This window comes from Mycteria americana, chromosome 2 (genome assembly GCF_035582795.1).
Source record: "Mycteria americana isolate JAX WOST 10 ecotype Jacksonville Zoo and Gardens chromosome 2, USCA_MyAme_1.0, whole genome shotgun sequence".
Classification (NCBI taxonomy): domain Eukaryota; kingdom Metazoa; phylum Chordata; class Aves; order Ciconiiformes; family Ciconiidae; genus Mycteria; species Mycteria americana.
The window spans coordinates 49,835,139-49,861,218 of record NC_134366.1 but is presented as its reverse complement, the minus strand read 5'-3'; the positions used below and the strand labels follow the sequence as shown (position 1 = coordinate 49,861,218).

General features: G+C 37.1%; 1 protein-coding gene across 1 annotated transcript in view; it reads left to right on the top strand.

The window, feature by feature from the left end:
- The window catches only part of SACM1L (SAC1 like phosphatidylinositide phosphatase), a 33,766-nt gene extending 7,862 nt beyond the window's left edge, over positions 1 to 25,904 (top strand). Inside the window, exons 2-20 of the mRNA XM_075493331.1 lie at positions 1,343 to 1,440; positions 3,054 to 3,128; positions 5,688 to 5,815; positions 7,050 to 7,199; positions 9,783 to 9,842; positions 11,425 to 11,458; positions 14,246 to 14,347; positions 15,148 to 15,233; positions 15,416 to 15,502; positions 15,963 to 16,031; positions 16,118 to 16,197; positions 18,238 to 18,336; positions 20,996 to 21,134; positions 21,363 to 21,432; positions 21,521 to 21,593; positions 22,055 to 22,148; positions 22,233 to 22,325; positions 23,043 to 23,100; positions 23,804 to 25,904. Coding sequence (XP_075349446.1) covers positions 1,343 to 1,440; positions 3,054 to 3,128; positions 5,688 to 5,815; positions 7,050 to 7,199; positions 9,783 to 9,842; positions 11,425 to 11,458; positions 14,246 to 14,347; positions 15,148 to 15,233; positions 15,416 to 15,502; positions 15,963 to 16,031; positions 16,118 to 16,197; positions 18,238 to 18,336; positions 20,996 to 21,134; positions 21,363 to 21,432; positions 21,521 to 21,593; positions 22,055 to 22,148; positions 22,233 to 22,325; positions 23,043 to 23,100; positions 23,804 to 23,940 — 1,732 coding nt within the window. The 3' untranslated portion in view covers positions 23,941 to 25,904. The remainder of the gene's footprint in view (positions 1 to 1,342; positions 1,441 to 3,053; positions 3,129 to 5,687; positions 5,816 to 7,049; positions 7,200 to 9,782; positions 9,843 to 11,424; positions 11,459 to 14,245; positions 14,348 to 15,147; positions 15,234 to 15,415; positions 15,503 to 15,962; positions 16,032 to 16,117; positions 16,198 to 18,237; positions 18,337 to 20,995; positions 21,135 to 21,362; positions 21,433 to 21,520; positions 21,594 to 22,054; positions 22,149 to 22,232; positions 22,326 to 23,042; positions 23,101 to 23,803) is intronic.
- The last annotated feature ends 176 nt before the right edge of the window (positions 25,905 to 26,080 follow it).

Genomic DNA, 26,080 nt, shown 5'->3' with positions numbered 1-26,080 from the left:
GGGTTTTTTCAGTTCAGTTAAGCATTTGGTCTCCTCTGGCTTTCCTCTAATTGCCCAGAGAAGTTGTAGAATCACAGTCCTTGAGGAGAGTCAAAATACACCCTAAGAAATAGGGTTTAACTTTGAAGTTGGATAAACTTTGAAGTTGGCCCTGCTTTTAGTGGGTGGAAGGTGGGGTGTTAGACATGTTAAAAGAGGTGTTCTAGACCTCTTTCAAAGGGCTCTTCTGATCTAAATTAGGATTCTAATTTAGCTTTCTGAAGGATTAAAAAAAAAACCCAGAAGAAGTGAAGAAATGCAAGATCTATTTAGGGAGAAGGAGCCTAAAAATATCTATCCTGTAGAATAAGTTTCCAGGAAAAGATGTTTAAAACTCTGATCCCATGTCTTGTCAAGCCTTAAACTAAGAAAAATAATTGAGAGTTAAGAACACTAGTTCAAGAGTGTTTGGGGTTGGTGGTTTGTTTAGCATTTCCTATGTACAGCTACAAGTCATTTCTGCGTAATTCCTGTATTGTTGTACAGTATAACATGTCTGGCTTCCTGCAAGTATCTCAACAGGTGTATTTTTAAGGAATGTTTCTGAAAACTGTTTAATTTTATGGCTAGTGTTGTACTGCATACAGTTTATCTAAAGGAAAGATAGGTATGAAGTCTGAACAGGATGTCAGCGTGTGATTTGTCGTATGTGCCTGATGGTGAGGATACAGGTTACCCCATGTGTGTCACATAGACCTGGCTAACAAATCTGGGGAATGGTAGTGTTGAGACACCTGCTTCAATAAATTAGTGTGTGACTTTTAACTCTTCTGGGTTCCCCCCCTCCCCCCCGTGTTTTTTCTAGTGGATTCTTACAATACTTGGAACGCTCTAATGTGAAATAGGTGTTTTTATCACTTTGGACATTTTTGTGTTTACTAGACTTGCATCAGGGATGTGGTGCTTTAGTTTCTGACATATTAAAGTGTTTCAATAAAAAACTTTTTATTTTGAAGTTTAGTTTTGGCTTATCAGACTTCTAAGTGACATAGTTCAAGCTTACATGAATTATATAGTGGGCCATTATGTACACAAATTCACTTTCATGTCTTTAACTTTCAGTATTAAATAAGAATTAAGATTATTAAGCCATGTATTTTGCAGTAACTGATTAGTTTAATTTGCTTTTTATGCTCTGTCAACGTTGGTGGCTGTTGGGAAGTAATCCAGTGAGAATTTTGGTTTTGCAGCTGAAATAAGGTTTAAGATTGCTCTATCTTTACCTGGTGAAGAGCTTAAATATAAACAAACACAAAGTAAGTGTTGCTAAACAAATTCCTTTTTCCTATCCATTCTGTTAAAGGCATATAACACCAGAGAAATTCTATGTGGAAGCCTGTGATGATGGAGCGGACGATGTGCTTGCTATTGATAGAGTCTCCACAGAAGTCACTCTTACAGGTATTCTCACCAATATTTCTCCATATAGGCCTCTCTTGTCTATTATTTTGCTCTAGGAACTCCCAGAAGATCTTCAGAACTTTAAATTGATACTGGGAGAATTGTTTTTATCCTTAGTTACTGTTTTAAAATAGTGCTTTGTATTGTGTCCTGCAAAGAACTTTGTTTGAAATACCTTCTTGCAGTGGGATTGATGCTGTGGGTAACCAGAGTGATAGTGCTTGCCTCTTTTTGGTAAGACTGTGCTTCACAACGATAAAAACTGACTCATCCAAGCTAGTTGGTATTGGTGCTACAAGTCCAAGATTAAATATAGGAAGGGTTGAACAGTGGCCTTCTGCAGCTTTTGCTGAATTGTCTCAGCACTGTCTTTTATTTAATGCTGAAACCTGAATTTTCATAAAGCCTCTAGAAACAAGAACAGTAAAAAATCCTCACTGTAAATTTAGTTCTGTTGCAAATCTGGATTCAAATGTCAGTGCAAGTAGTCTTAAGCGTACTGATGCTGAGGACTTGAAATTTTTAGTTAAATTTTTTTAAGAATGTGAAACTAATGCATAAAAACAATCAAAGAACTTGCATTAAATGACAACATGAAATGAAGGCAGTGGGTGACTTCCCTTTTGATACTTCAGGAGTTTGTACCTCAGTATTACTAATCTCTAAACAGACAGAAATGCTACAGTAATACTAGTATAAAAGCAGTCATTCTCTTTTATTAGGTCTCCTGTAGACCTCATGTAAGAGCAGTGTGCCCATCCCACTGATAACTTTGGTGTTGTGGTATAATATTTCAATCTCTCCTTCAAAGTTGTCCTTTCGAAACTGTAAAGATATCTGTCTCAAGTCTTTTATTAGTCTTCATCTGTTCTCATTATTGGTATTTTGTCAGATGAACCTGCAGGGTGTTTAAAGCAAAGGAAAAATCAGGTGCTATCTTTCTCTGTTCTCCATGCTCTGGGAAAATACCTAACTTTTGATGTGGGTGTTTCAGAGTTTTTTTTTAAACTTCTCTAATATCCCTTCTGCTATTCTAGAAATGTGGATGCATGAAAGTTTAACATGCTAGGACTTCTAATTGATATTTGGATACCTTTTGGATCTCTTGGTATGTTGTTTGGAATACTGTATCCCTTGCCGCATCTATGCTCTTGTTGGTAGTTTTGCAGAGATAGACCAAAAAGTAAACTAGGTCTTCTGAAATGGGAATAGGCTGAGGCCAGAAGCAGCAGTCAAAAGTGGGAGGTACAAGCATTTATGGTTTGTTTGTCCTTGATGTCTTGATGGCTTCAAAACAAAAAGTTTCTGGAAGCTGGCAGGACAATACATTATTGAGGAGTCTGCTTGCTATACTATCATGTAAAGGAGCTTGAATTTATTCAATTGAATGACTATTTTGATTAAACAACATGAGAAATTGGGTTAGAATACTTCCACATCCTTCCGCCCCGCATCAGGCTGTGAAATTCTGATGCATTGCTGCTTATACTGAAGACTCTAGCAAAACTTGAGATTTGACCAAGAAGCTTTGACAAACACAGTTTAATAGTTTTCTGATATAGTCATGAAACAAGCAGTCTGAAATTCTGATGTTTTTTTCTTCTGTTTGTCAGTTAAGAAAGATGTTCCTCCTTCAGCTGTTACAAGGCCTATATATGGTATTTTGGGAACAATCCGACTGGTGGCAGGTAAGGAAAACAGAACTGTGCTCTTTAAAAATACTTAGGCAAAATATGTTGCTAAAGAAGCTTTAAAGACAAAAATAGTATTTGCAAGTATCTGAGGTTACACTTTCATCAGTATGATGGGCTGTCCTTGTGGCTGCTAGAGGATGGAGGTATCCAAATATAGTTTATCATGAATGTTCATGTACCTCTTAAACCTGTAGTTGGTTCTAAAGCTTGTTGAGTTTTAAGGAATGCATTTCAAATGTGTGCAAAGAACTTCATCTACTTATTCTTCATAACTGTTTTAATCTTAGCTGCAGGATTTGATGCAACAGTCAAATATTGGGTAGTGAAGTTTGACTTTAAATCAGTAATCTTGGTACACAAATAACTGAGTGACAGGGTGATAGACTAGCAGATGCAGCTGTTCATGTAATGATTGTGTTCCAGCTATCCTACAAATACAAAGAAAATTCAACATTAAAAGAAAAAGGACAGACTGGAACAATTCTAAATTTTAGGGAGTTGTGGGATAAGGTAAGAATAAGCTGTCCGCTTTTTCTAAGTATCTCAGTGGTGTTCAGATCTAAACAGTCACTGCCACAAATAAACGTGATGCATAAAGGCTAAGCTTCCAGGAAAGCAAGTGTTGCTATTCAAAAGATCTTTTGTGGGTAGACTTTATTAGACTTTGAGACTAATGTAGTCTGAAAAATGATGTAATAAGGAGCATGCATACTGAATAAAAGTCTCCATACATATAAAGGATTTAAGTTCACTCATTGCAGTATTCTCGACTGAAGCAAAGTATCATTGTGTTAAATGCAGTAACTTCTGATAGGATCTTAAACTACTGAACTTTATATGCTCATATTCTAAAGAACTGTGGATCTTGCAGCGAGGAGCAGTGTAATGGACACCTGTGTCTTAGGTACTTGACAAGCCCTGACTGTTTTAAAACTGAACTGCCCCAAAGGGGAATTTTCACAACTTATAGGCTCGGTAATGCCTTTCATTCATATGACTGAATATTATAGAAGTATGTAACTTCTTTTAATAGCCTGGGTTTTTTTTTCTTTCCACCCCCCCAAAGCTTTGCACTGATTGTTAGTATACAGCTGTCAAACTAAAGATGGTACCAGTTAAAGTAAATGTTTAGCGTAGTGTTGTTAGGCAGTTCACTGTTATCTATTAACTGTAAAACTAGTTCCATATCTAGCAATGCAGCATCTTTAACAAGCATAAATAAATATTTTTTGCCTATTACAGTGCTTGGGGAAAAAAATTGCTTTTTTATAAGTTAATATCTGAAGTTCTGACATCTAAACAGAAGGTTGCACACCCAAATAGGAAAAGACAATATTGAAAATTCATGTCAGATTAAATGTATCTATTTGTGCAGCATCTTTGTGGCGTAGTTGTAGATGTAATGTGCTGTTTTTATAAGGTATCTGGATGCTTCTGACATACCAACCAAAAGCAGTATTTATAACTTGAGATGCAAACATGCAAGAGCATTCTTAAGTGCTTGAATATTCTACCCAAGTAAAAGGTATAACACTAGAGCTGCGGAGGTAAAAAAAAAAAGTGGGGGTGGTACCTGTTCTTTAACTATATAGACTAGATACCTGATATAATAATTCACCTGTCCATAAAACTTGGTGTGTATATAGGTATAGTAGTAAATACAAATAATGGGTAAACTTACTGCACACAACATGAAGTGTTTCTGCTTTGGCATTTATACTTCTTTGAATGCTTTAGTACAAAAATGTACTAGATTTGTGGTTCTGTACTTCTGCATGACCTGCTTATTGCTTTGCTCTATTGAAGTTTTAAGTAAGCATTTAGTAGTTTAAGATGTAGATGATGAGACATTTTTATCCATCAATATGCAATTGAATAAAGTAACCTTTTTCTTCAAAAACAAGATGGCACTGAAGTACGATAGGCTTGGAAAGAAGGCTTTGTTGTGTTTACCAACAAGTGTAAATTAATTGCTTTGAGTGAACTGTGATTGGTTTTTTGCTTTTTTATTTATGCAACCAGGAAAACAGCAAACTTCCTGTCTTTAATTATTAAAAGAAACCCCCTTCTCTTTGCTCCATTTTGAACCTATTAGGATAAATATTTTTTTCAGGATAAGATGAATACGCTTTTTGGATTCTGAAGCATGCTTCCTTTTGTGTATTTCTGACTTGCTCTGTGCTTTCCAAACCACATTCAAGACCACTGGCTTCTTTCTGCATTTGCAAGCCTAAAGACTTTCAGACTCTCTCTCTCTGAAGTAAGAGTAGCTGACACTTTTTTTATCTTGTCCATTTTTTAAATTCCTTAAACTTAACGAGTAGCTCAAGATCTGTGATCATAGAGAAGTGGGTAGCTTAGCAAGTGCATTTTGTTTCTGTTCCAGCCCCTTACTGTTAAGAACATAAAGTCCTAAGTGTAACTTGAAGAAACCTCACTCTTTCCTATTGGTTTCAGTTTTCTGGTATGGTTATAGGCTGCTTTTCTTAATATGTGCATCAGTTTTGTTTTTTTTTTTTTTTTTTTTTAAACTTTGGTCTTTCTGATTTACAGGCACGTATCTTATTGTAATAACAAAAAAGAAAAAAGTAGGTGAGATTTTCAGTCATGCAATCTGGAAAGCAACAGACTTTGACATCCTCTCCTACAAAAAGACCATGCTGCACTTAACTGATATTCAGGTAGGTGGATTGGTTAGAAGAGTGTGGGGGAATGTTATCTTATGTTAATGTCCATTACTAGAGGACCTAATTTGATGAAACTATGAAAAAATTTTTTTAAGAAGCTCTTTGAACTATACTTTTTTTTCTTGGATTTGTTCAGGCTACTATAATTGATGTAATATTTGGGTATAGATGTATATAAAGTTATGTCATTCAAGATAACAACTCGCATTGTGCAACTTAGAATATCATCCCCAGAGTTTGATCTGCATATTGTGCATTTTTGCCCCTTTTAAGGTGGTACAGTATGGGAGGATGTGAGGTGGACTGTCTTGCTGCATCTTTGTTCTTGTTCCTAAATCCTGTGTCATCTTTTCTCCTCTGAGGACCTTCATGAAGGATTTGCTTGCTTGGCATACTGCAGAGGTGTTTAGTGCTGCTTTGTAATAGATTGCACAAATGCAATGAGCCAGTCCACAAAATCACAGCACTCTTCCTGTTAGGTCTTTCTCACAGCTTTACTGTTCTGATAGCCCCTACAATAAGCTGCCTTCCTGTCATCTAATTATCTGTCTTCCTTAATGTATGGAATTGTTCAATTACATAATTACCCAGCAGGGAAGAATAATTGATTTTTCTCTCTTTTTTTTTTTGAGAGGGAAGGAAAGGATGAAGATTGTTTAAAACAGATAAGTTGTGGATTGATAAAGAGTAGATAAGGGTGTCTAACCAATGGATCTGAAAGGGAATCTGATGCTCTTTCAGGAAAGGAATGAGGTTAATCAAAACTTGAACAGAACACAGATTAGTTATTGGGGTAATCTTGACAGTAAGTTATAGACTTCCGTTTGTATTACCATCTTCTCTCGGTTTGTTTGTTTTTTTTTTTTTTTTTTTTTTTTGACTGAATGGTTTTCAGGGAAACTAATGGCTTCCTTTTTGCTTGGAAGTTGCTAATATTAGTTTAATATCAGCAGCTATTTATTTACCTCACAGGAATACTGTTCTCTGCTCTCCGCTGTTCTTGCAGAATTTGGTTGCAGTGTGCTAGCTGTAAGTTATCGGTGAACTGGTATCAAAATTGCAATCTCATGGTTTCCTTCTTGTATAGTAGTCTCTGGATGATGTCATGTGTTGCTAAAGCACTAGCAAAGTTCATCTCATCACTTCAAAAAGTAGTGGTAGCTTAAGGATAAGACATTTCGATGGTAATAAATGAGAGCTCTTCTGTCCTTTTTTCTCCTCTCAACAGTTGCAGGACAATAAAGTATTTTTATCAATGCTTAGTCATGTCTTGAGCGTGGATGGATTTTACTTCTCAACAACGTACGACCTAACACACACTCTGCAACGGTTAGCCAACACAAGCCCAGAGTTCCAGGAAATGAGCCTCCTAGAGAGGGTAAGGATTTCATGTTTTAGTGTCTGTGTCTCAGACATTGCTAATAAGTTCTGCACAGCTTAATTTTAGTTTATGCAGCTGGTGTTTAAATGATGTCAAAACAAACTATCACAAACTAAAGGAAACTTTACATAAAGCTTAGGATGATGTTGCTGAAATCAGTGGTCCTGTTACACTTGAGGTGAAACTTTTTTTTTTTACAATGAATTAATATGCTAAATGATGGCAGATACTGTTAAAGCATTTATGGTCCTCTTAAACTAAAAATGGCTTTGCTATTTTAATCATTAATTTAAACTAGTGAAACAGATTTACATGCTGCTTAGATGCAAATCCTTATAATAGAACTAGCAAAAAATAGCACTATGTTGCTAAACTGTGTAACTAGACAATCTCTGTGATCTTGTCAATCAAGTTGTACTGGGACAGTTCTCTGGAATAAGAAGCTGACAGTGAGAGGAAAAAGAAGCAACCAAGCAAGTCTGCAAAGTACATTGAGTCAAGTTATGGTTTGAGTTTGCTTCGTAGGGTGCTTAGAATAAGGGTGGAAATTGCTGGTCTGTAATGCTTCAGTACACAAGTTTGTTCAGCACTGCAGTGTTTTATTGAAACTGTTAAGAGTTGTGGCTGAGCATACTAGTCCACCCTTCCTTAAGTCTCATAGCTTGTTAGCAACATTAAGTTCTAGAAATCTGTTCAGATGTGTTGTCAGACTTCTAGATCAGGCAGTTAGAAGTACTTTAGAAGTCTTCTTCTAAAGTTAGAAGTCTGAAGTCTGCTTTAAATGGATTTAAAAAATTCAAAATAAGTGAAAGTTTACTCTGACTTCAATATTGAACACTTTTAATTGCAACAAGAAAGAACTAAGCAGAAAAATGAGAGAAAGCAAGTCATTCCTCTGACCTAGAACTGGGGGCGGACGGGGGACCTAAAGTGGAGTAAATGGTACTTGAGTTGGAATTCTCTTCCAGGAGAACGTGGAACAGGACTGTGGGTTTTATGGCTGTTGGCCCTAGGATATTGCATTCTGTCTAAACTATGCCTTTTCCTTATGTTTGAAGCATGAATTTAATATGCTGCTTTTGTCTTAAAAGACAAGAGAATCACACAGCCAAATACAATTTGAGCTTAAAATTCTCTTGTGCTTCCAGAGTTCCAGAATCCTTAGTCTGGTAACTTACTATACTGCAGTGTAAACAAGGTCTAATCTGCCTAGGCACTGAAATACTGAAACCTTGGAAGTCAATACCACTCTTTCTTCCTTTGCCAAAGAGGTGGCAGTGGAGTCATGAGATGTTGTCTCTTAGTTACTGAAACTGTCTAACTGGAAGCAGTGCACTTTTTTCCCCCAGATTTAAAAAAAAAAAAAAAAAAAAAATCAGTTTGAGGGGACTAATTTGCATTATCAAATGCTGCTCTGGCAGTACCCTTGCCAGGGAGAGCAGTTGCTGACATGAAAGGATTGGTTTGCCTTAAAGTTGTGGCACTTCGGAAGGTTGTTTGAAAGGCAAACTACAATAAAAAGGTGTCAGATTCAAGTAAAATCAGATGTTAGGTGGCTAAACCAATTTGAATGTAATTTCATACTCATGTGGTTGCATATAATGGCTTAATGAAAGGATGGTAGCAATCTTGGGCATCTCCAGTTCACCTCTACAAGAGCAAGCCTGGTCTGTGTTTGGTGTGTGGGTGTTTTGGTTTGATATTTGTATGTTGTTTGTTTTTTTTTTAAGCAGTACTGGTAGAAGGAAACAGCCCCAATATAGGGACACCAAAGCATCATGTCATGTTCTTTCACTAGTTCAAGATAGTGCAAGTAGGATTTTACCAGTTTCTGGCAGGTAGTTGTATTTGTTTTCTGTTAGACAAAGGACTGTTCCCACACTGAGCTTGAATTAACCCTTGTCCTCAGTGATGTATTGTCTGCCTGCTGCATCCTAAAGTTCAGACTTATGCCACTTCCCTGGAGCCTGCACTACGTTCTGCAGCAAATGTCACTTTTATGACTAATCTGATAGCTTTCTGGAATGTGCTCAGCAACCTGCTCAAGACACTTTTGAGGTGAATCAGGAATAGGAAGTACACAAAGTTGAAGAGGATCATTTATGCAGCGGAATATAAATACTTTTGTCTTTTAAGCTAAAAGTATTGTTTAACATTTGCTTCTCAGAACTGTTGATTATTGCAGACAGGACTCCTTGCATTTTTACCTTCTGCCCATTTTGGGAATGTTACCTTGCTATGGTTCTTAAAATTTTGGATAAACTCTTCAAGCCGTGTTTACTTAGGGCAAAGACTGGAATGTTCTTCTGATATTGCAGCTCAGTTGTTAATGGTTCAGCATGCCTGAAGTGTCAGGCAACACCCTTAAAGATTGGAGATAACCGTTCTTTTAACTATATTTTGTTTTTAGATTTCTAGTTGAGGTCATGAATGGTACTGATGAAAGAAGGACGTTCCATCTCCATGTACATCTGTTCACCTAAGCTTGTGTAATGCATGGATACTATGATATTCCCTTTACGTTTAATTCAACAGAACCAACTGACAGTCTCTAAAATGTTGGCTTTTTTCTTGCTGCAGGCAGATCCACGGTTTGTATGGAACGGACATCTTCTTAGAGAATTTGCTGCTCAACCAGAGGTAAATACTTTGTAATGATTATATTAATATAGGATGAATACACTTTCACTCTAAGTTTACAACAGTTTCCTGTAATTCTGTCTCTTTGTTTCAGACAGCCAGAATCTAAGTGGCTATTCATCTTCTAGTTTAGCACAGTGACAGTCTTCTGCTTTCAAACTCTAACTTCACGTCAGTGTCCTCAGTAGTACATATAGTAAAGCTGCCTCTTTGGAAGTGTCTGCATTTGAAGATACTGTGCTTGTATAAACCAAAGGGCAAGTTACACTGCACAGCATATGCTTCTCAAGCTTTTCTGAAGTTTAGCTACTTACTTATCTTGAGGTATAAGCAAGGTTCAGCTCATCACTTTTTCCTAAGACTGGCTAGCATCTTTCTCCACAAGTGCAGTTAAAACTCCATTTGCCTAGTGAATAGGTCATAAAGCTGATAATTAAGAGTAAGACTGACAGTTTAGATTATTTCAGTTTATTTCAAATGAAGACTAGCACAGTGTAACCTTTGAATTCACTTAGTCCAGCAAATACAAGTGCATGACCTTGAGCCACAACTCTAGTACCTCAGTGGCCAGACTGATCTAAGCTCCTTCCTACTAGATTCTTCAGATGTGTGTTAAACTTCCTGAACTGTCTGCACTACAGCAACCTTTTCTCTCTATCAGTACTTCTCATTTATTGAAGTGAATGACGCACCGCTTCTATTTCTGTCTCGGTAACCTGTGGAGATGTGCTCTTACATTAGACAGCACTGTTCCAAAAGGCTGGATTGTGCAGTGCTTCTGGAATGTGAAGATATGAATTAGCAAAGGGCTGTTGTGCATATTCTGGAGGCATATGACTGGGTGTATGGTTTGGATAGTGCTAAGCAAACAAAGCTTGGGAAATGAGAGAGAAGCTGTGGTGGGAACAGCAAAGAAAGCCAGGTTTGGCTGGTTAGTGAAAACAGATGTAGGAGGCAAAACACAGAAGTCGAAAAGGGAGATAACTGAGGGGAAGCATGACCTAATATTGACTACAGGTGGCTTGCTATAGTAACAGTTTTAGGTAATGTGATGTGGTATTTCTGACTTCTAGTATTGGAAAATTGTAATTTTAAATTTTTTTGAAAGACCAAGTTATTCAGGAGTGGCAGGATGGGAAAAACCCTGGAACAAGCATTTCAAGTATTAATCACATAGAAGTATTCCTTACTGAAGCCCTGTGTCATTTACTACGTCTGCTTGCATCCTACTGTGGAGGTACAGCAAATACCATATCAAAAGGTTTTCAGTGTGTACTGCTTTATATCTGGCATGTTTGTAGAAGAGTAAATGCCATGTATAGGAGGACAAAGCAGCTTGGTTTTTTGTCAAGGTGACTTAATTAGGATTAGACTTTCACTTTTTCCCTGCTGCTAATAAGGGTTGCATATGTTGCTGTTTTCTTTGAACTTTTTTCTCAGAAAGAATTACTGCACCCTAAACAAAAGGTAAAGGATATAAAGTATAAAGCTATCAAAAAAACCCGCCTAGGTAGTCACTTGCTTATCTTTTTTTGGCTGCTAGTGTTTAATATTTTTAACATGTATTGTGTGTGTGTTTCAGATCCATAGATTTGCTATGCCTGTGATGCATGGATGTATCCTTTTTATGTTGTAAAGCTCAGTGCTGAATATGGTAGTCTTAACAGCAGCCACATCAGCAACCATTTTGCTCTATTGGCTGTGTTGGCAACTATAACATAGAACATGGTGTCAGAATTAAGTTGAAGTTTGTTCAGATATGAGCATTAAATATTGTTTGACAGCCTGCTCATATGTTAACTCACTTGAATATTCTGCTTTTAAGGCTTAATGTATTTAATTTTACAGAAATGATTTGCATAACTGTCTTTCAATGGGATTGAAGGTTAAGATGAATATAGCAAATGCTCTCACATCAGCCTTAGTACTTATTATCTTGCTATAAGGATACCTTCACTTAGCATTTACTTTTGGATTTGAAATAAGGGAGAACAGTTTTGACTTGAAGGAGTGTTTATGGATGTTCCTGTTGATGAATAAAAGGATAAGTTCTACTGAAGGCTCCTGGAGCGCTTCTCCTAGCCAGCTGCTTTTCCTGCACCAACGCTTTGGGTAACAGCCTTTTTAGCAAAGCCGTCATGAATCTATTTTCAGAATTTTCATTAGGCTGCAAGTAAGCCTAATGCTTTCTGGAGGCAGTGTTCCTCATGCAGTGTGTGGCCAACAATAAGTCCCAGGTGCTCCTGGACTGGCAGCATGAAAAGGACTGGCAAGACTGGACAGAGCAAGTCATGCCGCATTCTCCTTAGTTACTCCATTGCAAAGGCCCCTCAGGTGTGTGGAGGGAGCACCTTCCAGACTGGATCGGTTATTCTGGTAGGACTCTTAGCAGCTGACAGATCTCCAGTCCTTTCTTCTTTCCTGTGACTTCATTTAATGGAAAATGTTGTGGGAGTAGGCGTAGAGGCAAGGAAAGACAGCAAAAGGGAACTGTCAGAACAAACCAATCCTTATCATGCAGGTCCTGCGTGGAAGAGTCTGGGTGGATTGCAATTAGCAATTGGTAGGCTGCAATTAACACCTTCCTCTGTCCTATTTTCACTATGTAAATAATTAGCATAAGTAATGTATGTTTTGCTGTAATTCTAATACTAACCAAACACCTTAGAGAACCCAGAAATTCAAAGAAACTGGATTTTTAGCGATGAAAATGCTATGAAGAGCCCTAAGCAGAACTGTTACAGCGCCACTAGCAGTTATTTCGGTAAAATCAAAGATTCTTTTTTTCCACCCCCATATAAACCTAAATATATTTTGTTCAACTATCTGGACTGAGGTTTTAGTCTTGCAGTGATGAGAAATAATGGACTTACTTGGGTAATCAAGACTTAGATCATCTAAAGCCTAAACTACGTTTAATATTTCCCTTACTGCTCAAAAAAAAAACCCTTCTAAAGAACAATAAATTATGTCTTTTCCTTTTTTTGTGTGTGGAAGATAGCCAACAGCAAGTTGCCACTTAAGTTAGGACAGAGATTGCAGACAGAAAATGGGCTGACTATTGCTATGCAGCTAAGTTTAGAGGTAACCTTTCTTTGCAGGAAACTGTTGGCTGTAGAAGTGTTGGATTAAAGGGTGTAGGACCTGGCAGTAATTTTCCAGGAAAGCAGAGGAATAGGTCTCTTTCACAGTCTAGTTTAAGAATTGTGAGAACATTCTGGATTATGTAGGGCCAATTTCTAATTTATTTTTAATTTTTAACAAACAGTATTAGCACAAATGCACACATAAATCATGATGTTCCATGTATACAGTCAGTGTGCTCTTTAACGTAGCTAGGTGCTCATGTGTGACACGGGTGCTTTATGTCCCATTTGAGTCATAAATGCAGAGTCACTCTAAAATGTGCTGTTTTAAAAAAGAAAATATATCTTGTTTACTTTAACAACCTTAAGACAAAGTATCTAGATTCTTCAAAGAATAGAAGGCTGCAGTATGCTAATACTGCAGCTTGCAAAAATTGACCATTTTGATCTTTTTGCTTGCTTTGAAGCCAAAGGTTTCAGTTTTTAGGGGCGAAGGATGGAAGACTGTGAATCTACCTGGAGAAGTTATTAGCGATGAATGCTGGTCTCTATTAGACTTGATAGTTTACTGTAGTCCAAATAAATGCAATTATAAGCAACGCAGAACAAGACTCTCAAACTGAAACTAGTTGTCAACAGCCCCTGTTTGTTGATTAGTCCCAGATTATGGCGTATCTGCCCCTTTGGGTATCCAGCCTGAGCAGGAAAGCATTCTCACGTAAGAAGCTCCCACTGGAGACTTGGTACGTGTTCATTCTTTTTCTTGGCATGGATTTGAAAGCTAGGCTACCTTACTGCTAGTTCTGGCATCTGTAAATGTGATGTATGTTGCACTTACAGGTGCAAGGTATAACAGCCCAAGATAGTCACTCTTCTAAAAGCCTAGAAAAAAGTTTTGGAGTGGTATTTTTTTTTTTTTTGTTAAAAGCAATAGGGGCAAGAAATGTTAAGATAGCTTGATAAAATTATGGATGAGATGGATGTAGCACTGAATAGAACTTCAGAAGTCAGTCCATTTAATGATATACATAGGACTGTAAGACCAGATTAATCTTTAGAATCCTGTTTTCTCAAAAATATAGCAGTTTTAATGTGTTCATCAGTGACATCACCTATAGCCTGTCCTTTTCGATGTGCATACTGATCCTAGTACTAAGTTATGCTCTCTCAAGTTTAATGTTCAACTGTTATTGGTGTGAGAAATGTTTACAAGTTCCTTTGAATGTGGTCACTTGGTTCCTTGATGTTTCTTACCTCTTGATATATAAAAATACCCTAATGAAATTTGGGGTTTTTTTCCTTAATGTTATTCATTAGTTATCACTATGCACTCCTGTTCTATTAATGGCAAGTGTTTTGACTGGCTGCTTGTTTCCAGAAGAAGCTGTTTCAGGGCTGGTGTCCGCTACTATGTAAGAGGTAAAATAGCAAATTGATTTATTTTAAAATAATGAGAATTTCATTTATACATGTGACTTACCTTTAAGAGTAATTTCTGTTTAATGACTTGAACACAAAAAATGCTTATAATAGTTTGTCTCAAGAGGTCCTTGCTCCAAAGAAAATACTAGGAACCTGTGTGATGAACTGAAGCATGTTCTGGTATTTATTAAAACTGACTCTTTATTCCTCCTACAAAACTTCTGCAGTTATCTCTAGGGGTTTTTAACACTTTACTGTTTTTATTGGAGTTAAATGCAAGTGTGTAGTAGCCCTGTTGGCCTAGCAGTAATTCAACTAAGAGCATCATTGGTGCTGGCAGGGGAGCCCTGAATAGTGGTGTTCTCTAATTGTTTCAAGCTAAAAAGTAAACAAGGAAATGGAGTTAAATTACTTTCTCTGTTCTTAGTCCCAGCATACATGCTTTGGAAGAAATCAGTTAGTTTCTGCAACATCATTGCTATTGAATTCTGCAACACCATTGCTGTAGAATGTGTGTCAAAGTACTTGTAGTTTAATACAAAATAAAATACTCAATTTCTAGGACTATAAATATCAAAATGTGTTAAGCACAACTGTGCTTCTTCAAGTTAAATTTAGTACAGATCATGTTAAACTTTTGCCAAAGGTGTGTTTAATTTACCATCTTCAGGCAGCTCTGGTGTTTTTATGCTTTCTGTGAGTGCTTAAAAGGGAAGGGTTAGGAAGCCTTTTGCTGATACACTGTTGCTGTTCTGCAGCTAGTCTGAGCTGGTTAACAAGGTCTTTCTTCTACATAGGTATTGATTCAGAAGGACATGCTGCTAACTTTGTTGAAACAGAACAAATTGTGCATTACAAGGGGAGCAAAGCATCGTTCGTTCAGGTAAAGTCAGTGTAAGGAACTGCTCACTGGCTTAAGATATATAGATAGATAGCTCTGTTTCTAAATATAGATTATATATGATGTGCATGCGCACAAATAAACAAACTAAACCAGTCTGCTTCATTTTTAAATGGCAAGTGAGTTTGTAAGTTTTGTTTAAAACTATTTCCATTCTTTTGCAGACCCGTGGATCAATTCCTTTTTTCTGGTCTCAAAGACCAAACCTCAAGTATAAACCAAAGCCACAGATCAGCAAGTCAGTAAATCATGTATGTGAGTGTTTGTTGTGTCTTGTGATTTTAATATATTTCTGGGCTTATGTTTGTGTGATAGGATAACAAAGTGTAATCAGAAGAATAAAAATCAGCAATACTGGATTGAGCTTTATATTTAAAAAGTAGTAGTAAGAAGCTTTTTACTCCTTCAGGTGAGTTCAGAGCCTGAAAAAAATCCAGACATCAATGGGAGTAATTTCTCTTTGGTTCTTGTTTGCAGCAGTTTTAGTAGCTGCACAATACTCGTTATCTGTGGCTTGTTTAATAAGGAGAGCTGAATGGACTGGAGGGATGAAAGTAGAAATGTATTAGCACAATAGAGAACATCAAACACTTTTCTTAGTTATAAAACTACCTATTTGGTATCATCAAAAAGATGATTATAGAGATTTCTTGTAAATCACAGATCTTAATAGTAGCATACATCTGTCAACACATTTCCTTTCTCTTCTAGATGGATGGCTTCCAAAGACATTTTGACTCACAAATAATTAGCTATGGAAAGCAAATGATTGTCAACTTGGTATGCTTTCACTTTTTCTTCCTGAAAAAGCTGCTGCTCTTTTAAGCAAGCTTTTGAGTAATACTGTCTTTTTTTTTTTCTTCCAGGTTAACCAAAAAGGTTCAGAGAAGCCTCTTGAGCAAACATTTGCGAAAATGGTAAACAGCATGGCAAATGGAATGGTCAGGTACATGTGAAGTGAAATTATACATTCTGTGTTAAAAGTGGAGCATTGCCTCTGAGACCCACTGAGTGATGGGTTCTTTTGGGGCCTTTACCAACTGATTTGTTTGAGTTTTATTTTTATGAAGTAACTTGCATGTGACCAACGCCCTTGCCTCAAAGCTCACATTCTAAGCAGAAGTGAGACTGTGAAGCGAATATGGGACAAAGAGGAGACACACAGAATAAAGAAGGGAGCTCAGAGCCAATGGTCATGCCAGTATTGGAGTAATAGTGTGCTATGGGAACTGTGGAGATCTGCATTTTAGGAAAAAAAAATCATGCCCTGTAGAACTAGCTTTGGCAAAAGGGCTTGGTTACATTGCTAACTTAGTAAAAGAGTGCTGAGTGTGAACAAAACAGTTTTGAGATAAAGGAGGAAACAGTAAGGGGAACGTGTAATTTAAATGTCTGGCCCTCACTGTAACAATGGGCCAAGAGAGTGGAGAATGTGCTTTAATCACAAGAGAAATTCCATCTCTTCGTGGGAATCTTGAGTGCAGTACACAATTTTACAACCTGCTTGTGCTTGCTTTCACTAACTTCTAGAGGGCGGACTAGCATCCAACTCCCACAGATACTTATCTGTATCTTTTCCATGAAATTGCTGTACAGGATTATTGTCACTCATGTATGTCAAAGGACAAAATCCTACCTGTAAGCAAAAAGGCCTGTTTTAATGAGGATTCACTTCTGCCTAAGCATAACTAAGGAATTGCAGAGTGTAATTAAGATGCCCTTATAAATCCTGACATACTTAGAATTTTTTCCAAGCTTTTTTCTGCTTGTGTGATGCCCTGCTGCTGCTTTCACCAGCGTAGTTACAGATGTCTTTCTCACTTCTGTGTGCTTCTTTACTACACTCAGGGGCGTCTTTGTGTGTTACTGGTGTGTGGGTGTGGATTTTTCTTTTGTTTTTATTAAAAAAGACCACTTCTAAGGTGAGCTCTTTTCTCACTCTCACAACTAGGCTGGTATTGATACCTTAGCTGTACAAAGCTTGTGGAATTCTGTGCGTTTTTGCTATAAAGCCATGTGTGGAAACCAAAATGTAGAATTCTGTCAGGGTGTGTTTTAGAGATGCTGCTTGTTCTGTATGTGTTAAAAAGTGGTGCTTGTCAGCCCCATTTTCTTAATGCTGCCAAAATTTTTTCTTTGTTAATCAGTTTTGATGGCATTTACCTGCCAGACTAAGACTTGAGTATTCAGTATATATATGCCATCCTTCTTCATGCAAATAGTCTTGAAAACTTGGCAAATAATAACTCTTGGATTATGAATACTTGAGGGGAGGAATGTCATGCCCTGTAATTCACAGTAAACATATATACATATATATAAACATATATATATAAACATACATATATATATAAAAATAAATGTTGAATCAAACACCACTCATCTAGAACATTTCTTACCAGAAATGAATTGGCTGTTAAAATCTTGTTCCAGGTCAGTAGCTGTTTAATTTTCTTACAACAGTGTAGCTTAGCTGTTTAAACAGAACCTGTTTCAGGTTTCTAGAGAGCTATAAATGGAATTATGCTGCATGCCAGCAAAGAATGTTGCATTTCAACACCTGTGTCTCTTTCAAAGTGAACTGAAATTCCTAATGCAGTTGCTTGGGAGAGAGCAGGGCAAAAGAATTCTGGTGGGGAGAAAAAAAAAAAGATAGGAAATCAGATGCATATCCCTGCTGTACTTTCTGGAGGAAAAATACTGCCCAGACTGTAGAATGAGTATCTTGGAACTGAATGTGTGCTTCCCCTGACTAGTAGCATCTTGTAAAGAAATGTAAATGCTGTCACCATGTACACTAAGGGAGCAGCCTTGGGAAGATTACAGAGCACTGACAAAATCCACAGATATTTGCTGGAAGCCATCTCTAAAGAAAAACAAATCCCCTGTCACTACCTGTTTTATAGATCAGCCCTTCACTGTGGGGTTTTCTGAGACCTTCACTGCAGTACATATGTAATCTGAAAAGATGCTTCTCTCTGAACAGATATGTAGCATTTGACTTCCATAAAGAGTGCAGTCGGATGAGGTGGGATCGACTTCAGATTTTGATGGATCAACTAGCAGAACAGCAAGATGAGTTTAGGTAAGGCTCTGCAGTTCTTTTTACTTCTGTACTGTTAAAATGAGATCACTTTCTTATAGTTTCTATTGCCTTGATTTAAGGCACAGTAAAACACACCTATAATCTTCTATAAAGAAGATGCGTTTATATGTATTAGTGTTTCCATATCTCTGATCTCTTGCTGATACCACGTGCAAGATTACAGACCTGGTAGCGGGTAACATGTAGAGCCCTTTTTATGTCCCAATAAAATGGTTCTGAGAATCATAGCAACCCCACGTTGTGACTCAAGAGCTGCCTTTGGGTAAAAGATTAGGCAAAGAAATGAGTGTGCATACAACTGAAGCTATTAAAAAAAAAAAAAGTCTCCTTAGGTGATATTTTTTTCATCCAAGAGTAATTCCATGTGTTGTTGACAGCAAACTGTTCTGCTGCATAGTATCAAATACTTAGTGCTCCTTCCACAGGCACCTCTCTCTTGTTAAAAGTGTTTTCTCTAACACACCTTGTTTGTGGCACCAAACCTTGGCACTAGCACTGATTGTTAGCCCTTGCTAACATAGTAACCCACAAGGAAACAAATTCTCACTTTTAGTCATGTAAAAGTTGACTAAATGTCCAAATCAACTTAAATCTTTTAGTCCCACAATTATGTTGTTCTAAGCACTTCTTGGTCTTTGCTACTTGTAGACATGTAGATTGTTAGGAAAACTGTTTACTTTGTTCTGCTGTTCTGATTGCTTCCTTCCTGTTCCTAAAGTCTTGTGCCTAAAGCACAAAGTAGATCAGCTAAAACATGACAAAACTGGCAGTGGTATATTCTATCCTTAAAAAAAATGAGGTGAGCTGTGGACTAGAACAAGTGTCTCATGAATGAAATCTCTTGCCTGGAATGAAGGCTGTGGGAATAGTATAAATTAATCAGATGACAGTGAATATTCTTTGCCCACCACCAAAAAAAAAAAAGCCTAAAAAACACTTGAAGAACTGAAGAATAAATTGGCTTTGAGCACTTCAAATAAGGAGAAATAAGCATGTAGGTTGCCTATGCAGGAAGGATGCTTTATTCTTAGAGTGAATACTGAATCGCATAACTTGTTTCCTGTCACCTGCTATTGGAGGCTTACAAAAGAACCAGGTTTCCTTGAAATGAAGAAAAAGGAAAAAAAGGGCCATGTGTCTCTAAAACAAGATAAAAAAAGAAAGCTCTTCCTCAAGGTTAGGTTGGCTCTACCTTGCCTTGTTTCATTTCATTTAGAGTGACTATTGCTTAAATAGGAATAGAGAAGTCCGAGTTCTGATATTCTTAGAAAATAATTCTGCAACCCTGAGGGAGGTAAACAACTCTATTTTCTGCAGGTTAAATACAATTGTGAAAGACCTGGAGCTCTCCAGAAAGGGAAAGGAGAGCTGGCTTGCTGGGTTTTGGGGGGGGAGGAAGGTATTGGATTTGGTGGGGGGTTTTGTTTTAAATTTTTTAGAGCAATTATAGGAGATGCAGCACTTAAACTATCTTATTAACCAGAAATGTCTACTCTTCTACTACACTAATTATCCTAATACCAGTTCTAGGCAAAGCTTGGGGGGAGAGGGAGGAAAATGAAGATTTCACAGGTGTTATTGTCTCCTTTAATCATACAACAATGTAAAACTTGGCTTAACAAAAGTAGTTCTCCAAGACTGACAAAAATGGGTCTTGTTAACACAAGGTTGATCAAAGTAAATGCATATGCTTCTAAGGCTCTTGATTTTAGTACTGCATGACTCTAAGACTTTATAATCTTTAAATGCTGTACAGTAACAGTAGATCATGTGCTAGTCCACATTCAGAGTTCATAATTACATAATGGAGTACCTTAATCTACAGAATATGATCTGTAAATCTTTTGGCAACTGGAAGTTTAATGCTGTGACAGAAGGACAACTATAGTTCTGTCCCATTCACACATCCAACTGATAACTTGATTGGCGTATTTGTTTTACCAGCTCAGTTATCAGAATAATTGCATGCAATTCAGTATTTAAAATGATCTGTTTGTTATCAATTACTAGAAACACCTGGTTTAGTTGATTAAAAAGATCGAGGTAACAATTAGCATATGCAGTTGCAAGAGGGAACATCTGGTTCCTCCAGATGTTCACATAATGAAGAGAGAAGAGTAAGTGACAGTAGCAGATTTTCAGTAGTGGCCTTAAAGATTTTTAATACCTTCCTGAAGAAGTGTGCCTGACAGCTTATATGACTTTTTATGCAGTGGTGACTGGATTGAACCAGGTGACCAGATACATACAAATCTGGTTACTTCTGCTGTTACACTCTGCTAATGATCTTGATATCTGTGGAGCTAGGACCCTATAATAACTAAAAAAAATAAAATGTAAGTCACTGATTTTGCACCAGAAGCTGCTCTTCCCAGTGGCATATAAGTCAATATGGCTGCTTGGCTGTCTAAATGCTAAGAGTGAATACTGCCCTGAGATTACTAAATGTTCATATATTGATGCTGTTTTTCAGTGTGGGAGGGGAAGAAGTCAGGGAGGCATCAAAATTCAAAGATGTGGCTAAGAACTCCTCATATGCTCAAGACAACTGTGTTTTGCTTCCTAGAATATTTACTTCTGAAAACGTGGTTTATATGGACTGTTATCTATAAATACTTAGGCAGATTCTATGTGTTAGTTATTTTCTAGTTGATTCCGATGGTAAAATTGTGACTCAGCAGGAAGGAATATTCCGCAGTAACTGCATGGACTGCCTTGATCGGACTAATGTGATTCAGAGCTTGTTAGCACGCCGATCTCTTCAAGCCCAGCTTCAGGTAAATAGTTTATTCTTGCTTAACAAGCTGGAAGAGGGGAGAGGCTTTCTGTTTGGAATGGAAATGTAATTTTAACACTTCAATAAGAGCTTGCATACTTGAGTTACTGTGCTACTTACTTGAAATGCATTGGCCAGACTCTAGTTTAATAAATACAGCTTTTTCTGAAAGCAAATCTTAATTTTTCTAGCCAACTACTAGTGAGCCTCAATATGCTTTTTGTTTTAGAGGCTAGGTGTTCTGCACGTTGGACAGAGAATTGAAGAGCAAGCAGACTTTGAGAAAATCTACAAAAATGGTAGGCTTTTTATAGAGTTCAAACAATCACTTTTTCCAAAGAGGGTACATAACTTCCTTAATCTTTCTAAATGTTTTCCTGTTCACAGCGTGGGCTGATAATGCTAATGCTTGTGCCAAACAATATGCTGGAACTGGTGCCTTAAAGACAGATTACACAAGGCAAGTCAGCCTTTCTTGTAAAGGCCTTCTGGGTTTTTGGGCATGTTTGGGATTTTCTTTAAGTCTTCATATTTGAGAAGGTTATTAATTTGAGGCTTAGACCATTAAGGAGTTTTGCAATGGTTCAACTGGTAAAATGTCAGACCAAAATCCACAGAATACCACCATTCTTCTCTGTGTTTATATAAAAGGAGAAAAGATTATCTGGAAATAAAACCAAGAAAACTTGCCTCTTCAAGGCACATTTATATTGTGGGATGGAGAGAAGTGTAATTTTACTTTCAACTTTGTTACAAGTGTGTGTAGTAATAATGCAGAGGCAGCACTACATAAATGTATTTACATGCAGGTATTCATTAAACATAGTACACATTTGAACAATGAAAGAACTGTAAATCTGAAATTATCTCCCTGAATTTATAAATCTATTTTACATATTTTTTCAAAACTCCTTTTTGCAGAACTGGGAAGAGAACTCAGTGGGGCTTAATAATGGATGGCTGGAACTCATTAATACGTTACTACAAAAATAACTTTTCTGATGGATTTAGACAAGTAAGTTAGGCTTTTAACTGTGGGGAAATGTATTTGATAAACATTGCTGTGCATTTTAACTCTTGCTCTCCATTTCTTGTCCAGGATGCAATTGATCTTTTTCTTGGAAATTATTCAGTGGATGAAGTAGAACCTGCTAGTCCTCTACATGTCAAGAAAGACTGGAAGTTCTTAGCTGTGAGTATGGAGACTTTATTCATGATTGAAGAAACACATACAACCTTTTAGTCACTTGGTTCATATGACTAAGTAGAACTTGTCTATTTAGTAATGAAGTGTCCCTATAATCTGGTTATGTTTCTATGATACCTGCTTATAGGACTAAACCCAGACTGTTCCCTTGACAGAAAATGGAGTGTCCTTGAGGTATTGAAAAAACTGCTGCTTGATCTTTTTTTTTTAAATCTGCTTCATCAAGTGGAAAGGGAGAAATTCTACTAGTCACCATCAATGACTGTTTCCTTCTGCAGAAGAAACTTGGGAAGACCTCTCCTCATACTTCATGCAGAAGCATAGACTGTAACAAAAAAAAAATTTTTTTTTTTTTTCTTTTCCCCTCTGTTTTTGTGAAATGGGATTTGGGGACATTATGGGTTTAATTAGTGGCTGGTGTATTTTTTTTTTTTTTTTAAAAAAATCCCAAAACACAAACCTCAACCTCCTTTTTTAATAGATAGAAAGTGTATTTTAATTCTTAACCTAGTTATTGAACACCCTTTTCCAAATTTTGGAACTATGCAAAATTTTAGTTGTACCTGACAGCAGGTGAATCAGCAATTAAAGCAACTTTATTGCAAAGCAAGTAAATAACTTTGCAGTACAGCCCATCTGAAAGGAAATTAAGGAATATATGTGCTACTGTATCAAGTGATTATTCTTTTTCTCTTTCCCCAGTTGCCTATTATTATGGTGGTTGCTTTCTCCATGTGCATTATTTGTTTGCTAATGGCTGGTAAGTCACTATTGAGTTTAATTTCACAAAATTAACGTGCTTGTGTGTGGACTTTCTATAAATGGTTACCAGAAACTATTCAGTATAAAATTGCTTCTCGGTCATACTAAAAGGTATTTGAGCATGGCTCTGGAGATTGAGGGTTAGCACTATGTTGTTAATGTGGAAAAAACTGAGGTGTACTATAGAAAACAATGTTAAAACTTTTGTAGAAGTCACTTAAGGGGCAGTTAGTTACCCCCAAATTTAGTTGCACCTGAGTAGACATCTAGCTTTATTATAAGCTGGATGAATCCCCAGAAGAATACCTACCTAATTTTGGGCAGAAAGACAGTTCAGAAAAGTCAGATATAGGCATAAGCCTGTTCTGATGGATGTCCCCCTAATCTAAATCTGTGTTGAGAGTTGTGAACGTTTTTGCCTTCTGCTTTTGCCTTGAATTTTCTAACATTAGTGCCAATAGAGTTCTTGACTCTGACTTCTGTAGCTGCCTGTTCAAAATGTTCTAAGAACTGTGTGGCAAACACAGTTTTGCTTGGTAAGGAAATACAAAAAGAAAAGACCCCAATACCCATGAAGGACTTCTAAATTAATGTGACAGCAGATCTCTGAGGGAGGGCTTGAAATATTTTGCTTTTGTACTAAAAAACCCTCTCTGGTAATTGAAAATAATGAACTAAAATGTTTATCTGACTCCTAACAGGTGATACGTGGACTGAGACATTGGCCTATGTGCTTTTCTGGGGAAGTGCAAGCTTTGGAACTTTCGCTATCATCCTTTACAACGGCAAGGATTTTGTAGATGCACCCAAGCTGGTCCAGAAAGAGAAGATGGACTGAATTTGTGTGTGTGGAAAGCGGCTTGGTACTGAGGATTCCTCAAGCCACACTTGGAGTCTCTACTGACCTGCTTTCCACACTGAATAGTGGTCTTTTTAACATTCTTCCTTGGCAGCATGGGGGGTGGGAGGGGAAAGAAAATCGTGTCCTTTGGTGGTGGTAGCTTTCAACTAAGACCTGACTTGACAGTCTTAGTTGCAATGGTCTTTGGAATATTGCATTAGTGGAGGGGGCTCCACTCTTACTGATGTAATGCAAAGATGAAAGCCAGCTTTTTGGTGTCTGGAATGTTTTAGGGCATAAGTGGACTGCTTAAGCTTATAGTCCACCTGGGCTGTTTCAGCTGAATTTTTGGTCTCTGGCTTGACAGGAGAGAGATCTGATGCTGTTCATGTGTCAAAACCCCCTGATGTTGAAGCATTAATTGTGGAGCTTCTAATTGTGGTCTCCAAACAAATATGGCTTCATACCGATAAAATGTCTCGTTCCAAGACTTGCAGCTGGATTACATTTGTTGTGATAAAGTCCATGTTATGGAGTCCTTTGTGCATATTTGTGTGTGGATTCTTTTCACTAAATATAAAAGATTTTTGAATCCTAATGCTCTTCTAAAATGAACTGTTTGTCCTGTCTTGTTTATCTAGGACTGATGCAATATTCTACTAATCATTGTTTGGGTGAAAGGACAGTGTAATTGGATGTTCCTGAAGTTGCAAATGTCCTGCCCTGTTTCAATAACACAGTCTCCAGATGATGATTCATTAGTTAGCGAGTTAAAATAGAGAATTTTCTTTCTAAAGATGTAAATGAAATCAAAGAATGTAAAAATCCTTTGCAGTCTTTATTGAGCCTTCCTTATGCTAAAGGTCCAAAGTATTCCGTTACTTTAAGAGTGGGTCATAATGTAAAAGGTGAACTTCATATTGTTTTGCTAGTCAGCTGCTCTATTCTTGGTTATGTTGGAATAATTTATGAAAGAAGGAATAACAACCTGAGGAGAAAGCATTTAGTCTAAACTCCATGTTTGCACTTGGGAGCAGCAGCTTGCTTTTCATGCATGATACTGTAATACACTCTTTAAAAAAAAAAAAAAGAAAAGAAAAAAATCTACAGAATAACTTGTGCTGGTTAATAATAAATGTGTGTCTTTAAATTTAGTGCTTCCAAGCTGTATAAAAATAAGTATTCCTAATCAAGGACCAATTTTAAACTATTTTGTCACTTATTTTATATGGTTTGTTCAAAACCAGACGTGGAACTTGCTTAAGGCGCTGTGCATTGTTTAATATTTCCTGTAAGTACAGCTGTATATTCAGATTGCAATTATAAAATTTAAATGGGGGGGAAGGGAGCAACATGTAGAATACTAGGACTAGCACAGTTGTCACTACTGAAGCTAGAACACAAAACACTGATACTCCAGTGTGTCCTTGTGTTATGACTGAAAATATGTACAGATTTTTGCAACTGTTAACTGTTCATTTTAACCTTGAATGTTTCTGGAGGCCTCTCTGGGTTTTGTGTAAACATAACCTGTTCATAAGCACTAGTACTTGCAGAGTATCTGTTTGCTTCTAGATGCTGTAATGGAATTACCAGTTGACAGTTAACTGGAAAATCCTCTACCTTAAAATTCTCAAAGGTGAACTCCATTATGGGCACAAAGAACATCACAGACTCGGTATTTGAAAGTAATGTTTTTGATGGCTCACTGGCAGGTGGTGTTTGAAACTTGGTTCGGTTGTCTTGCAGTCTAGAACTAAATCTTTGCATCTTTGGTGAAAAACTTGTTGCAGCAAAGACCAAACTCGAATTGCTACTATAAAAGGTTTGTAAGACATAGAATAACGTAGGTTTTAGAAGCTGGAAGGCACCTGTATTTCAGTGCTTTGCAAAGAGTCTGTATTTCTAAAATCACAAATGGTGTACTCATAAATGACAATAAAATGTTCAACTTTTCTAGATACGCTGTCTGTGGTGCATTCTGTGCTTTGGAGTGGACTTTTCCCAAATTGTTCCTTAGGAGCTATTTCTCACCGGAAGGATGCTTTGGTTTTGTCTCTGCTCGTTGCATGTGAAGATCTTGCTATTCTGTGCTTAAATACTGATGATCTTGCACCGTACCCTCTGTAAGAGTTTG